Source organism: Manacus vitellinus, unplaced genomic scaffold (genome assembly GCF_001715985.3).
Source record: "Manacus vitellinus isolate BGI_N305 unplaced genomic scaffold, ASM171598v3 scaffold_22_pilon, whole genome shotgun sequence".
In the NCBI taxonomy this organism is placed as follows: Eukaryota; Metazoa; Chordata; class Aves; order Passeriformes; family Pipridae; genus Manacus; species Manacus vitellinus.
The window spans coordinates 13102006-13118457 of NW_021939632.1; the positions used below are offsets into that span (position 1 = coordinate 13102006).

At 36.9% G+C, this 16452-nt stretch overlaps 2 protein-coding genes across 2 annotated transcripts in view; both read left to right on the forward strand.

The window, feature by feature from the left end:
- The window catches only part of COL28A1 (collagen type XXVIII alpha 1 chain), a 34274-nt gene extending 29892 nt beyond the window's left edge, over window positions 1-4382 (forward strand). Inside the window, exons 32-35 of the mRNA XM_018072475.2 lie at window positions 617-858; window positions 1463-1550; window positions 3111-3293; window positions 4339-4382. Of these exons, the coding sequence (XP_017927964.2) occupies window positions 617-858; window positions 1463-1550; window positions 3111-3293; window positions 4339-4382 (557 nt within the window). The remainder of the gene's footprint in view (window positions 1-616; window positions 859-1462; window positions 1551-3110; window positions 3294-4338) is intronic.
- A 1358-nt stretch (window positions 4383-5740) lies between these two features.
- On the forward strand, window positions 5741-16225 carry BBS5 (Bardet-Biedl syndrome 5). The gene is made up of 12 exons (XM_029959913.1): window positions 5741-5878; window positions 6444-6549; window positions 7350-7415; window positions 8222-8271; window positions 8936-9063; window positions 9931-10066; window positions 11041-11136; window positions 11655-11717; window positions 12445-12579; window positions 12687-12770; window positions 14457-14480; window positions 14596-16225. The coding sequence occupies exons 1-12, from the start codon at window positions 5741-5743 to the stop codon at window positions 14695-14697; spliced, it is 1128 nt and encodes a 375-aa protein (XP_029815773.1). The 3' UTR covers window positions 14698-16225.
- Window positions 16226-16452: the final 227 nt, after the last annotated feature.

Consider the following 16452-nt stretch of genomic DNA (forward strand, 5'->3'; position numbering starts at 1 on the left):
GAAGGGGGCATGGTGGGGGGACAGTACTATCTTTATGGATATGTCAAGTTTTGATGCTGATCAGGATTAGTTACAAGGTGCAAAGTAATAGGAACCTAGAGATAGAGATTCACTTCTTTTAAGGGGTCACATTATAGGGCAATGATTCAACACGCCAACAGGGGGATGTCACCCAGTCTAGGAAAACAGCTGCTTAAACTGGTTTTCTAGGCTGAGTAAGTGCTCATGCATTGCACATCTGCTGGACTGTAAGTCAGAGTGAAACCCATTGTCATAAATTCTGCTTGTTCACTTCCCTTTTTCATTTAGTTGTTCACATCAGCAAGGTAAGAAGTTATTTTCCTGTAACCAACTAGTAGTTGTTACTAAGTTTGGATGAACACCTTTAAATAAGTTCATTGTATTTTGTACCATGTAGAGGACTTACATGCTGGCAAATTTGTGACCAAAAAAAGCTATAGTGCAGAGAGTCTGGAATAATCTTCTTAGAGACATATAAACAATCCAGAGGAGTACTGGATTACGTGTGTATTACTGACGTATATAAATAGCCCATATTTTAAAAATTCATTGAATTTCTCAGTATGATGTTTTTTACTTTCTTTTTTTTAAACAGCTCTGGAGTCCAAATTAGTAAACCAATTTTGTGAAGATGAACATGGTACCTTAATATACAACCGTAATGGAAATGGTGCAAGTATAAGTGGTTCATATTTCCATTCAGTATCTCCAAGTTCTTTATATTACACACTTCAGAACCACCATGTTAATGGACAACCACTTTCAGCACAGACACCTGGAGTATCTACAGTAGAAAGTCCTCTGAGTCTTGGTGATCTTCCTCATCCATTAGCTCCGGTATGAAAATTCAGCAGACTTCAATGAGCAGAAGTTTAAAATATATATCCCTCTGTGCTGCCTGAGGTAGTATGTAACCTTCACCTTACTTTTCTGCCAGACAGGTACTGTAATAGCTCCTTTAACATGGTATGCTCAGAGCTGGTTGTTCTAAGTAAGAGTTCTGATGTTGCATGCAGGCTATAATTTATAATATAATATATAATTTATAATTGCTATAGTTTATTCCTGATACTGTTACAAGAATTATCATTCCTTTGTTTAATGCAGGAATATTTGTGCCACAGTGTGAAACGACATTATTAAAAAGCAATTACACTGTTATAATTAAGTCTAAGAATTGAACTCAATTGTAGATTATCATTTTAAGTTTATAAATAAAATTCTGTAAAGGCCAACTAAAAAAAAATATATATATCATATTTAGGTATGACAACTTTCCTGGTAAACCAACCAGGTGAATTTAAAATTCTGGTTTTTAACACTGAAGTCAGGTTAAATGGAAAGGAATAACATTAGAAAATCTCTGAGTCATGGAGGGCTTGTTAATTTTTAAACACTTCACAGTATCTGGAAAACAAAGAAAATCAACTGCTTATTTCAGACCAAATTACCTCCTGTGGTAGTATATGAAGCCTATGAAGAGGAACAAGAGGAGAAACAGTTACCCTTCCTAACAGCAGACACTAGAGGTATTTTTATCATCATTCATTTCTTCATCTGCTTTTTTGGCTGATCAAAAATCAACGTCTCATTCTGTTTCTTTTCAGCTGCAGCTGTGGTACCATTATTGCCATCTAAACAATCACCATCCAATAAAGTGATGACATCACCTCTTTCAACTGCAGGACTCACACCAAGACCAGGTTATAGATCATAACTAGTTTTTCATTTTGTTCCCTCTTATCCTGATACTAACTTTTAATAAGGTTTTAAATCAGAGTAATTTTGTTCTACTCTCTGAAGATTTTGTGAGTCCATGATGTGCAAGAGAATCCATTTCAGGATTTTATAACAGATCTAGTTGCCATTTTTTTCTTCCCAAGTTCCAAATCCCACTGCTCCACTTATGGCAAAAGCAAGGTTATCTGACAGGAGCTCATAAATGGCATCAAAAAGAGAGGTGGGCCAGTGAGCAGGTAATTTGTCAGCCAAGAAGGGGCAGTCTATGGAGATAGGAGGCTTCATTAAAGACAAAGATAATGGTTTCAGAATTGGACAGAAAAAATAGCTTTCTCTTTCAGAGGAGAGGAGAAATAGGAAAAAACTGTGTTTAGTCATTTGAAGAAAAGTATGATAATTAGCTGACTGCTCAAAGGATTGATTCTTTTCATTGATTTTTTGGACATGAAATGTCCAAATGTATTTTGTTCATCATTTGGGGGATTTTGAGTTCCAGTAATAGTTTGTTATGATGGGAGCAACAGAAAAGAGTGATAGAAACATGTTCCCATGCTTCCTGGGAACACTGGCATGGCTTATCTGGTCCCTGGCAATAACTTTTTTTTTTCCACCCAAAAAAGTGACAAGGTACGAGTTAACAAAGACAAAATATTGGTGTCACAACATTAAACTTAACAGAAAATTGCTTTCTATCTAATGGTATTATTAGTGAGACTAGATTAGTATGTCACAGTCCTCTTATGCATATCTGTAGGAGTCACTAGACCAACAGGCTTTACAATGGTAAAGTACTTATGTACATAAGTACTACCATTGTATTAGATAAGTAACACAAATATCTTACAAAAGCAAGACTAAAGTTTTATATTCTTCTCACTATTTTAATGTCTCTTCTTCCAACCACAAAAAGAACTAACATGCAGCAGAGAAGGACGATGGTCATGCTTATGATTTGAAAACAGCATATGCAACTACCTTACAGCTCTTAGGCTTACAATTTCAGGTTGCTCACAAGACTGGTTGCACTTAATTAGATTTCAAAAAATAGATTTCAAAATTATCGTATTCATATTCTTTGCTCTTTTGGTATGTAGAGCCATAATACTGTTATTTCTGGAATTACTAGAACCATGCCAGTAAAGGAATAGTTTAATCGACCTACTAAGATGCACTTTTAACTTGCCTTCAATACTAACATCTTTAGAACTAAGAGTGAATCTTAAACTGTTGTATAACATTACCAGGAAAAAAAAACAACCAAAAATCGGAGTTTAAAAGGTAAAATCTATGCAATACAATTGACTGTTACAAACTGAATTGTTTCTATTCCTCTTTTTTCTTTATTTTAGAAAGTATCCTCCGGTGCCAGTTAAGGTTGGATCAAGGGATGTGCCGTGTTTATATGATAAAATGGTATTATGATAAACAAGCCAATGCTTGTGCTCAGTTTTGGTACGGTGGCTGTGATGGAAATGCAAACCGCTTTGAGAGTGAAGAGGAATGTAGAGAGGCTTGTGTATTTTCTTCTGGAGGTAGGAATTCATCTCTACATTAAAAATGAGCAGGTTGAAACTACTGATTGTTTGACTTTGTTATAAATTATCCAGCCTGGTACGTAAAATCAAACCAACTAATTTATAGAATGTTAACTTTGTGAAGTCATATGTGCACTAACTAAAAAAAAGTCTACCTATGCAAGCATACTTTAATTCTTTTTGCATATAGTATATGATGCAGTGCTTATGTAACAAAATAGCAAATTTTCAGCAGTATCAAGAGTACAAAAATTCTTTTTTACTAATTTATATTAAGATCAGTATAGCATTTGCCATAGCAATTGATCTTCCTTCACCTAGGTCTTTAAATACTAACATTGTATAATCATTAACTATACTTCATTTTAAATGACATATATGGCTTTGGAAGCAATCGTTGGTCATTAAAATTATGTCATCTCTTTTCTCTCTGTTACAGAAATCTGATATTTGCCAAGAACTGTGCAATGAAGACTTCACTTCTTTTAAGCAAAACCATTCTCACAAATAATATTTTAATATATCAAGCATATTTCCAAATTACATGTGGAGTACCACTCCGTACAGACAAATACAGCAAATGCATCAACTTATGGCCTGTGTGCTCTCTGGGTCACAAGACAGGGAGGTGGCTAAATCACACACCTTTCCTAACCATATCACAGTTACTTTAATCCTTTTTTTCAGTAAACTCTCCTCAGTTTTCATTAGCTAGGCAAGATCCATGACATCCACAGATTTCTATGAGTGAATATAGCAATATCTGGCATCACTAGATTGGGTTAGTTCATGTCTAAAGTGCTGCTTGTTATGTGTTTCTCTTCTGAAAGCCAACCCCAATTTTTAAATGCATTTTAATATTTTCATCTACCTTAATTAACTATTTAAACTTTTGTTCAAAACATAAAATGCAGCACAGTTTATTGGCTGCCACTGTGATATTGCTTTTTACATTTACATCTGCATGTATATGTTGCATTTCCTATTACTTAAAATACTTGAAAGCTTGTTTCTAATAAAACATTTCTCGTTTTACTGCCAGGAGAGAAAATGGATAATGGTATCTTTACAGGACTAAAAACTTAACCTAGCTGAATTACATTGCACTTACCTTCTCGTGCTTCTGACAATGGATTTCTGCCACAGCCCCTAACAAGCCCCAACAGCCCAGGTTAGGCATTCCTGCATATGAAACTCGATGATCACTTTTGGTTGGGTTTGTGTTTTTCTCTTTTTCACTGAGCAAATGGTAACGTCAAACATATCAACGAAAATGGAGCTTGGCCTCAAGCCAAACCCTCTCCATCCTTTCTGCTTCCAGAGCCCTTGGTCCGTGTCCCGGCAGGGCCACGCAAGGGCACAGGCGCTTCCCACCTGTTACTCACTTCACTTCATCCAGTTTGTGTCAGCTTCCAGATGGGTGCAATGGACTCCTCACCAACCCAGGGACCAGCTCCAGGGAAAGAACTGTCAAAAGGATGAGTTTCTTCCTACAATTCGTACTTATTTCGAGCAATTTGTTTATTTTGAAGTGGTAGGGTACTGCAATTAAAATTGGCTACATACAATTCTCAAGTCGCTCCAAATTAAAAACGACGCATCCCATCTGTTTTAAAATTAAACCAAAACCACCAAACTCACACCCCCAAGGCTGTACTTTGCCAACGACGCAAGGACTTCACGCGATTTAGGTTTTAGCGCCTCAGCAGGGACAGGGGCGGGGCCGAAGGGGGCGGAGGCCGGGTGCAGAAGCTGCCCAGTGTTACAAGAGACGCTCGCGCTTCCCACGTGCGGCGCGCTGTTAGCTCAATCCCGGCCGCCGGCGTGGGGCTTGCGAAGACACAAACCACCCCCCACCCTCCGCCTCCGTTTGCCGGGCAGTCGCGTTGGCTTTCATGGGTTTGGCGCGCGCGGCGGGCCTATGAGCGGGCGTGCTGGACGTAGCTGTGGAGATTGACTAGGGATGTTTCGCCTTCGATCATCTTTCCGCCCGCAAGTGACGTGGCCCGGCCCGGCCCGGCCCATCCCTCGGCCCGTTCCTGCCCGCCCAGCCGCGTATGCTCCTCGGGCCCGCCCGCGGGGCCAGTCAATCAACGGGTGCCCTCGGGTTGAGGCGCCCTGCCACTTCTGTGGGGCCCGCGTGATGCCCTGGCGATGAGCTGCCTCCGTGTGGCGGCGCGGGGGGGCGCGCGCGTTGGCGGGCGTTCGGAGCGGCCGGCCAGGGAGTTTGGGAGGTGGGAACTGGTCACCGTTTCCAATGTGTACAAAGAAAACAAACAAACCAGAAGTTCGGACTGAGGGAACGGTGTGCTTTTCCCAGCCGAGCTTTTCTGGCACTGGGAAGTAGACTCGAAGCGAGTGGATGTGTCTGAGGGAACGGTGGCGCTCGCTGGTTACCAGGACTCGATGTCCCTGCCGTGGCGTTGGCATCCTGAACTCAGGGAATGGGGCGCTGGCTCTGCAGTATCTCACGAAATTCCCCTCCTAATAACACATTTCGTTTCTGCCCTGCAGTCAAACTGAAGAGTTTTGGTTGTTTTTCACAATACGATAAAAATACAGAAGAAATTTACACTACATCTGTTGTTATTTAATTAAGTGGTTAGACCAGTTAAATAAAGCAAAATAGTAATAATATAAACTACAAACAAAAAAATTCCACAAAAAAACCAAAACAAAAAACCAAAAAAATCGAACCTCATCCTATGTGGAAAATTCTGAGCATTTCACATGTCCTTATAAATCTTTCTTTTGCTGGCATCTATTATTTCATGAGCCTAGTTCCACTCCTTATGACCTAAAAGTACGTCAGGAGGTAACAAGCTCTATTATCTAAAAGATCTGTGAATGCAAGTTGTTTTTTTTTTTTTTGCTTTCCCACTTCCACACACCTTCTCGCTATTTTAGGGCATATTTTGCTTGGTCACACTTGCTATGTAATTATTTATGTACTGTTATAATTTAATAGTAGAGGTATTACTGTTTTTCATCTGTGAGATGTAATGATCATTGCAAGTATATAAAGTCGATTTGTGTGTATTTGTGCATACCTGGATTTTTCATTGCATGATGCACTGAGCAGAAAACAGAGAAAGTGAAGTAGGGAAATAGAAATAGCCTTATTTTTGGAGGATTATTTTCCATCAGGTAATTTCTTTTTTCTCTTTTAGACAAATGAAAATGAGACCTGGAGAGGTCCTTATAGACTGCTTAGAGTCTGTTGAAGATACCAAAGGAAACAATGGAGACAGAGGTAACTCCAAACTCAGGGAAATTGTAAACTTTCTACTTTTTAACATGTGCAGGTTCATGGAAGCCTGTCAGGTTTCCACTGAACTCAGTATCAAAGCTCTGTTGCACAGATCTGTCTTGGAGTGTTTTCAGATAGGATTTCTTGTTCAGAGTTATAGGAAGATGATAATCTTGTCTCAGAATTTCCTTAGAATTGAAAGCCTTGTAAGAATAATCCATAAACAGTGTGGTGATCTTCTGCTGTAATCCTCTTTAAGGCTTAATTTTCCCCTCCCAGGGTTAAACTGAATCAGTAAGGAATATGTAGTGGGCAAGGGCACAAAGCTGCCAGTGTGCTGAGATGACCCTTCCTAGGTTGGATGTGCTGCTCCACAGGGTACAGAGTGGAGTAAATTTGCATATGATATAAAGGGGTGAGGTTATTCATGAAGGCAGCTGTGATAGTTAACTCACTGCCTTCCCCTTCTCTTCCCCAGAGCAATTCTGCACTGAGTGTGTCTGCATTTTTACTATAAGAGTGTAGATTGAAATCAGTAACTGTTCTTGGGTTGGTTTTGAGGAATATTGGTATATATTAGAGGTTGTTTCATTTGTTCCTTGATGGATTTTCTCTCCTAGCATTTAAAAAAAAAAAAGTGTTTAGTGATTTTTCTGGTGGGTTGTTCTGTGCTTTTCTTCTTTTTCCTATCAAGGGGAAGGAGTATCCTGGTGTTTCAAAGCTAGAGGTAAATATATCTCACAGAACATTTAATTTAATAGAAGTTACTCAGATTTTAAAATGTCTCCACCCTTTATCTCCAGGTAAACTGCTTGTGACAAATTTGCGGATCATATGGCGCTCCTTGTCCTTGCCCAGAGTCAATCTCTGTGAGTATCATCTCTGGTTTCCTTTGTGGTGGCATGCTATTCCTTCACAAAATATTGATTCCAGTACAGAATAGTAAAGTAAAAAAGTGAAGCACTCTGTTGCTCTCTAAAGTCTGAAATAAACTGTTACTAATTAATTTATTTATAACATAGGAACTGAGATAATAATTCATAGCAAAATAGTAATATTCAATATTCAATGTTAATTTCTCAGAACAGAAGTTGAAGAGTAATTCAGACATATTTTTCATTTGGTCTATGTGGTATTTGTTTTTCTAGAAAGAACCAAGAGTTTGAGTTTCTTGACATGTTGCTTTACTTGTAGCTCTTGTTGGCACCTGTTTATTCACATTCTGTATTTTCTTATTTATTCCCCACAAGTACCAGCCTTTCCAATTTTACTGTTGTAAGCTCTGAATTTTAACTGTATGAGTAGCTAGTGAGTCTACTTGTATTTAATTTAATGTGCTGAAACAGGGACAGGATGCAACTACTTTGTACCTAAATTATTTCCAGTGCTCAGTGTGGAATCGTTTTCTTTGGAAATAGTCAAAACTTGATTAGGCAGTACCCTAAGGAGCCAGACAGAGTTGGTCCTGCTTTTGACTGGATAACCTCCCAAGGTCCTTTCCAGCTTACATTAGTCTTCAGTTTTGTAATAAGGGCCCAGACCATCAACCACAAGGTGTAATTCTCACAAATAGCAACCAAAGCTGTTCTGCAGAATTCAGTATTGTATTTCGTAATTTTGACTATTATTTTTCTTGTTCTCAAAACAATTGTTTTTTTCTCCCCTAACTTTTAAGCTGTCGGTTACAACTGCGTTATAAATATAACAACAAGAACTGCCAACTCAGTAAGTTTCAAAAAATACTTTTTAAAAAAATAAAACAAGCTGTAATTAGTTATTTATACTTACTGCAGTATATCAACAATAATCTGAAAGTTTACTTGCACTAACAGTAACAGAATAGTAATGAAAGTTGACTTTTAAAAGTTGAGAGTTTCACCTTTCTATAGGAGGGTGGTTTAGTTTTTTCTGAGGGAGTAAAACTCATGTAATCACACTGATGATTCTTCCCTCTGGATAAGTCAAGCACATGTTGGCTTATTTTGTCTAAATTTAGCAAAGGTCTATAGTGGCACTAATTTTGTGCAAGAAAGCTCTCAAATACACAACCTGCAAAACTATTTGTTTGGCTTGCTGCAAGACCAGCAGGGAGATTATGTAGATTCCCTAGGCAGCCACATGATAACAAAACCAAAAATACTGTTTCAGTCATGATATTGCAAATGCATAGCAGGACTTCATTAGTCCTAGCATTGGTGGAACTGCTAGTTTCTCAAAAAAAACCTGAGCTCTGTTGAAGACAGCAGTAGATCAATGGTAGAATCAGGATTAGACCTGAATATACACTATTTAAAACAAAATTTAGAAAATATCTGAGGATTATTTATTGCTTGTACAGTTGAGCTACTATATGGACAAAATGTAAAATTTTATTTTTTTTTCCTCACAGAAATTACGAGGGCAGACAGAAGCTCTGTATATACTGACTAAATGTAACAACACCCGGTTTGAGTTCATATTCACCAATGTTGTTCCTGGCAGTCCCAGACTCTTCACTTCAGTCATTGCTGTACACAGGTAGCAAACTTAGAATAGTCTTTGATCAGTGAATCAGATATCAGGCATTACAGTGCTGATGGACACAGTATGTAACTGCCCATATTTAACATTCAGAAAACTTTGCCAAAAGAGAACAATCTCTGTAAGGAAGGGAGAGAATGATTGCAGATTTTAATAGGTAACTGTACATAATGAAAACTGATGTGTATTCATACCAGTTACTGGTCACAGTTTATGCACCTTGTGTGTATAAACTATCTGAACAAATAAAAGTATAAAGGAGCTAATTTCAGTGTGCATTTTCTACCTACAATTTCTGTCTATAATAATTTCCCATAATTTCAGACCGTGTAATGGAAGAGTTAAATCCTAGTCAGAACTCTATCTGACCACAAAACAGTGTACACTTCCCACCTAAAGATAAGTCATCTGAATGAATGTGTGTATAATACATCACCATAGGTTTCCATTTATGAGCTGTGGAATACTGACATATGTATGTTGGATGTTTGTGACTTAACCGGCACTGAAAAATAAAGGATTCTTAATGTCTGTGCTATGCATAGCACGGGACCCAGAGAATATACTTTGCAATAGAGTCTAGGAGATGACAATCTTAAGGAAAACTATTTTAAGGAAAAGGAAGAAACAGTATAGAAATGAACAATACAGGAGATCAAAAGAGTTGTTAAAACTCCCTTTAATTTCATTAAGGAAAGCTGAAAAATAATGGATTATATTGACTAAGTTTTAATAGTACTCTCACCTCTGTGCAATGAGGGGATAAGAAAAGTTTGAAATATACAATATTTCATATCTGTGCTAAAACAGAGTAAAGATAATAAAAACCACTGAATTGTAATGTGTATTTTTGATTTTTTCCAGAGCTTATGAAACTTCTAAAATGTATCGTGATCTGAAGCTGAGAAGTGCATTGATTCAAAACAAGCAACTGAGATTGTTACCGCAAGAACAAATATATGATAAAGTCAATGGAGTTTGGAATTTGTCAAGCGACCAGGTACAGTGAAAAATCAGGCTACATTGACTACAGAAAAGTTAAAATGTTTCAGCTTTATGTAGCAATTGTGGTTTTGTACCCTCAAAGGAATTACCCTTAATTCAGTTCATCAGCTGATGCCTGCAGAGAAACTGATCCCATATATTTGCTACTCGGTACAACAACGTCTCTTTTTGGCAACCTGAATTCTATATGACTTGGCTAATATGCATTGAACTAGATATAAAGTTCCTGTTAAATAGGAACTTAAGTCTAATGCTGTGTAGGATCCTGAAAGAAAATAATGTTTCCAAAGTGCTCTGCTGATATCTGTATGTTTACGTGCAGCTTTGACTAAACTGTATTAAGACTACATTGTCTTTTGATTACTGGAAATCAAAAATAATGGAATAGGATTCTTTGTCTTAAAACAAGAAAAAATAAAGACTTTGAGATAAAAATAGGAAACATTATTTTACAGGGCGTTAGTTGAAAGTATTTCCCAGAGCCGTGAAACAAAACAGGAGCTGATATTTCTGTCTGTGCAGTTTTAGTCCAGAATGGAAATATGATCCATCCTGACAAGCTAAAAAGTTCTTTCCTCTACATTCCGTTGGCACAGATCTCCTCAATTACCCAAGTGTAACCCGCATGCCATTATACTTACGCTATACCCCGGTTCCAGATCTGTACAGTTAAGAATGCTCTCAGATGCTTCATGTATTCCCATGAGGTTGGCTGTGCTGTGATTTGATCCTGCTTTGCTGCAGTAGTAGGTACTCCCAGCTATTTTCACTACTCAGGTTCTGTATCCTTTAAAGATTGGATCTTGCTTCCTTGCAATCAATAGATTTTGGTAGGAAAGAATCAGACTTTTGCTGAATTAAATATGAAGTTATACTTTGCTTGTATTTGAATGGATAGCAGTAATCATCATGTTTGGAAAAAAAGGCTCTGTACTTAAAAGCAGTTCTAACATACCTTTTCTTTAATAGGGAAATTTGGGAACGTTTTTTATTACTAATGTGAGAATAGTTTGGCATGCAAATATGAATGACAGCTTTAATGTCAGCATACCATATCTACAAATTGTAAGTATCTTAAAACAACCATTTTCATAATGAAATGGTATCTGTTCAAGTCTTCAGTTAAAACTCCCTGTGCACCAAAATTAATATTTCATATCTCACATTTAGGGAGTAATTTAGTCTTACCAGCATCAACCACAGGGTAGATTTTTTTTCTGTCCAGATCAGTTGGGGGCTTTCATGGGCAGGCACAGATGTTGAAAATGGCTTGTATTTCAAATTTTTGAAGTATTTATTGTGATGCTACATACACTGGCATTAACGATCTGTGAATGTGATCTTCAGAAATTTACTGTTACCACTTCTGATAAAACACTTTTCCCTGAGGTTTCAGGGGTTCAGATTTGTAATGGTAAATGGGAGGGAATGCTGATAGCCAAGCTTCCAGAACTAGTAACTGTAGCTAGTACAGTGTAAAAAAAAAAAAAAACCAAACAAAACAAAAAAACAAAACAGAAGAGCTATTTATCAACTAATTACAGAATTTTTTAACAGAAAGTTTTTTACCTCTTTACCATTAGCGTTCAATAAAAATGAGAGACTCAAAGTTTGGCTTGGCACTTGTGATAGAGAGTTCTCAGCAGGTAAGAAGCTTTAAAAGCCTTTTTTTATTGATGACATTTTTATATACAATATTTCTCTAATTCTGAAATGTTATGGGACTACTTTTAAGGTACTTAGTGTGTTCCTTCTGTGGGGCCTTTTGAAAACTTTAAAAAAGTTCTCTTTGCACTGCTTAAAATATCTGTGTGTTAGGGTCAGTATGGCTATTGTGAGTTATGGTTTCTCTAAGCAAAACAGTAATAGGCCAGCATGACCAGTTAATAACTGTTAAATACACCATCTTCTGAAAGATTATCTTTGGGATCTCATTAATTCTATACTTAATTAAGACCACTCTTTTAAATATTTTTTCATTGTATCTGTGTATCTGGAAGCTTCTTTAATAATAACATCAAGACCTAACAGACTAACCATCTGCTGAGTAGCTCGAAACAAATCATTAATATCACTTCTGAATTTGTCTCACCCTTATTTGCTTGTGTTTTTCTGTATAAGAATTTTGTTCCCCTTTTATATAATGGGCTAAGAGTTAAAAGCTACTTTACTTCATAGAGAAACATTGTAATTTCTTTAATTTCATCCATGATCCAAGTGGCAGAATGAAAAAAGATAACACAAAAATAATGTATTTTCAGCAGGCTGAAAATTGCTATCATTAAACTGGAAATCACTGTCAAAGGGAAAAAGTTCTTTAAATAATAAGCAACACTAATAAACAGATGTTGTCTTTTTTTCTGTGTTACATAGAGTGGAGGATATGTACTTGGTTTTAAAATAGACCCTGTGGAGAAACTGCAAGAGGCAGTGAAAGAGATTAATTCACTTCACAAAGTTTATTCAGCTAACCCTATATTTGGAGTGGATTATGAAATGGAAGAAAAGGTACTCAATTTATTTAAAATTAGATACAACACTTTCTTAAGAGTAATAAAAATGTATTAAACATATTAGATATGTGGATTTACTTACTACAGTGTTTTAATTTGTAGCCTCAACCTCTTGAAGACGTAACAGTGGAGCAGGTTCAAGATGATGTGGAAATAGAAGCTGATGAACATACAGATGCTTTTGTGGTAAGCAGCTCCACAGAAAACAAAAAAATAAAATAATTCTTGCTTGGTTATTCAAATTTAAGCAATGTACAGCTGTGATCCTCTGTTAAAGATACGCTGCAACTGTAATTTCTATATTTAAACACATCTACGTGCCTTTTATTAAATATCCCTATTATTACAGGAATTTATTCTCTGTATGAATTTTTAACTTTAGAAGAAACTATTATTCAAAATAAATACTAGTAGATATTTAAAGGAATAGTTTTATGTAGTTTCTCAACACATTAAAATCAGGAATAGCTTGAAAGTCAGCAGTGTAATATGATCAGATACATTATATGAAAACAAGTCTTCCTTCTCTTGGAGCAGATTAATAGATGGTGATATCTATACACTCGATATTCATCTAAAATTCAAACTTAAAAGTTTTTTAGAAAGGCAGCAATAATTTTGTATTACTGTATGTCCCAGTATTTAAGAATTTCCAAAGTTACTGTGCAACCCAACAACACCTGACTGCATGATTGACTGTACAGGTAGACTGCACATATTTTCAAGTACTAGCCTTGACACATTGACAATTGACATGTTTTCTTACTAATCTCTGAAATTTGGTAAATTAGCAGGGCTAGCACCAATCTTATTTCCACTGTTTTTAATTTTGCTGTCATTTACTAACGCAGAGAAGCTCTTGTCTTTTCCTTTCCCTCTTTCCTCACTTTTTGCCTTTTTTTTTAATTTTTGCACATTTTTATTCAGTCTTCAACATATTTGAAGACACACGTCTTCCTTAAGTGAAGATCTGTTTGCTCTACTGGTGCCTTTGTCACCTGATTAAATAATTGTGCTTTATGTATTCTCAAACAAAAACTAGAGGCTGTAAATTATTAGAAAGTGGTTATGTAGGAGACATAAATCATCCAGGACCCAAGGAGTGGCTACATTGACGCTGTTCTGTAAGGTCTTGTGTGCGTTGAGAGCCAGCTGAGCAGGAAGACGCTTTCTTTCCTGCCCCTCACCAGTCCACAAGGGCAACTGAAGCAAGATTGGGCTCCTTTTGGTAAATAAGATCTAGAACCTGCTGGTCTAGAGATTTCTAGAGCTGTGGATATTTTCAGAGATCTGATATTCTGAACAGTTTGATTGTTGATTTCCACACACACAGGATGGGAAAGATGGTATCTCTTTCTCATATCTTTGAGTAGAAAAATTTGGTTAGTAATTCAGTTGTACTGTGTTCATTTCTTAGATTGAGTATGATGTTAACTGATTTTGATATAAATTTAAAGCTAGTTTTTGAAATTGAATAATGAATGCTGCTGCACAGGAAGCAGAAAATACCAGGATGCTGTCAGTTTGTCTTCATATTTACATTTTCTCCCCTATAAAGTGTTTGTCACTGTAACAAATGTAATATGAAAATGTTACCATTTAGAAATCTTTGTTTATTATGATGGAAAATTCCAAGATTGGTATTTAATGAAAAATGACATAATCACCAACTCCTGTTAGCACATTTCTGTATGTTATTTCAACATAGAATAAACTGTCATCTTGTTTACAAAACAAAAGTAAAAGCTGTAAGGACTTGATTGTTGCAGAAGACTTAATACAGTTTTGACCCCAAAGAATTATTAGCAGATTTGGTTTTTAGGCTTCTTTTTTTTTTCAAGGGTGCGAGTTCTTTTTTGCTTTCTTTTGCAGGCTTACTTTGCTGATGAAAACAAGGTAAGAACATCTTTCTTCTTACTGTCAAATTTATGCTGTTAAAATGGGATGATGAAATTAAAAAGTACCTTCTGCTTTATTTTGTTTTCTCTCATATCTCATGCATTCAAAAAAGCAACATGATCGGGAGCCTGTTTTTTCAGAGGAACTAGGACTTGCAGTAGAGAAGCTAAAGGATGGATTCACACTCCAAGGACTCTGGGAAGTAATGACCTGATTTAGATTGGCATGTGTTTGTTTCCTAAGCAGGAAAAGACTCTCAGTTCTTACTGGGCTTATGACATCTATAGAAGATAATTTAGAAATACTAGAATAGCAGAGAAAGAGTATGCCAAAGCTAGAGTGGGTGAATATTATATAATAAGCCCTCAGGATATGTAATATATTATATATTATGATATATAGTAAAAGAAAGATTATTCAAAAACCTTGTTTATGTAACAGCTTTGCATTTATCTGTTGTCTCTGTCAGTGTCAGAAGGGGAGGACAAGCTCCCTCTGGCACAAGGGGTGAGGCCCAGCAGCTGCAGAAGTGCTGTCCCCTGCAGGCCCCACCTGCTCCACCAGCCCCGGAGCCCTGCACCCCTGCCACAGCTGTGAGGGCCTGGGGAGTCCCACTCTGTCAGGCTGTCAGCACCTGGAGCCCTTCCCCACTGCGGGCATGGCAGCTGCCATTGTATTCCAGCTGCCAGGATGTAAAATGCCATGTGCCATGTTTTTAGACTGCTTTCTGACTGGCTGGCTGCGGAATTTGACACTCTGGTAACTCCAGGTGTTTTCAGGATTGCGGTTGGCAGGACCAGCCATCCCATCCTGTTTCTCCCCTTCCCTGACAACACAGTCCTCCATGGTGTTTCAGCCACTGTTTTATGGCCAGTAGCCACCATTTTTTTTACAACTTTATGGCCCCTGTGTTTACAAACTGCCCTACAATTGGCTGCCAGGACAGCCACTGTTTGCCATTTTACCCAGAACTACATCAGAAAAGGAAGCCTCCCCTTCCTCTGTCCGTGGAGACACCCTTTGAGACAGGGCAGTGCAAGGTGTGCAGTTTGATGCTGTATTTCAGGTATTTGGGTATATAGAGTGCTGTACTTTCCCATAGACATAATAAAAATTATGTCTAAATCAAATTTCCATAGCTTGTTTAGTGTTGTGCAACACAGAAATATCATCATACACTGAACATTTTGTATCTAGGCATATTGGCTCTGTCATTGCAGCAGTGCTGTGTTACTGATAGCTTTAAGAAAAAGCAATACTGTTTCAAATAAAGGCTTTCATGTCTCATAATTTTCCTAGATGTTCAGCACATATAATTCCAAGTACTTAATTGTAATCCAGATATCCTCATACAGTTGTTGTTTGTGTTTGTTTGTTTTTGCTAAATCACTTTTTTAAAGAATGATCTAGAAAAAAACGCACAAACAAATAGCTTCTGTGTCTGTCATTAGACCTTTTATGATGTTATGTGTTATAGAGAAATGAGTCATTTATAGTTTAAAGGAAGACACAGCTGTTACGTTTTCTAGTGAGATAAGACCTTTGCGCTGTTTGCTATAAATGGAAAAAGTCAAATGAGCTCTCCTCTCAGCTGTTGTTTTAGCAGCTGACTGTTACAGTAAAGTAACTGTGGTGTGAATGGAATTGTCGTGTTTGCAGAAAATCTTTCAAGGTATATATTTTAATGGAATACTACCTATATTAAAAAGCAGTCATTATTTCAATAAACTTTGATAATGCTATACCTTGTTGTAGATCTTGTATTCAAATAGTTCTATTTTGATCCTATTTCCATTACATTCAAAGAACATTTTACCATATGGGTGGAGACTTTAATTTGAATTATTTTGAAAAGCAGAACTTTACCTGAATAACATATATTTTATGTTTAAACAATAGTGTTTGGTTTACAAATAAATACAACCAAATGGGTATTAAGAAGGAGCTCATAATTAATTTCAAGGTCCTA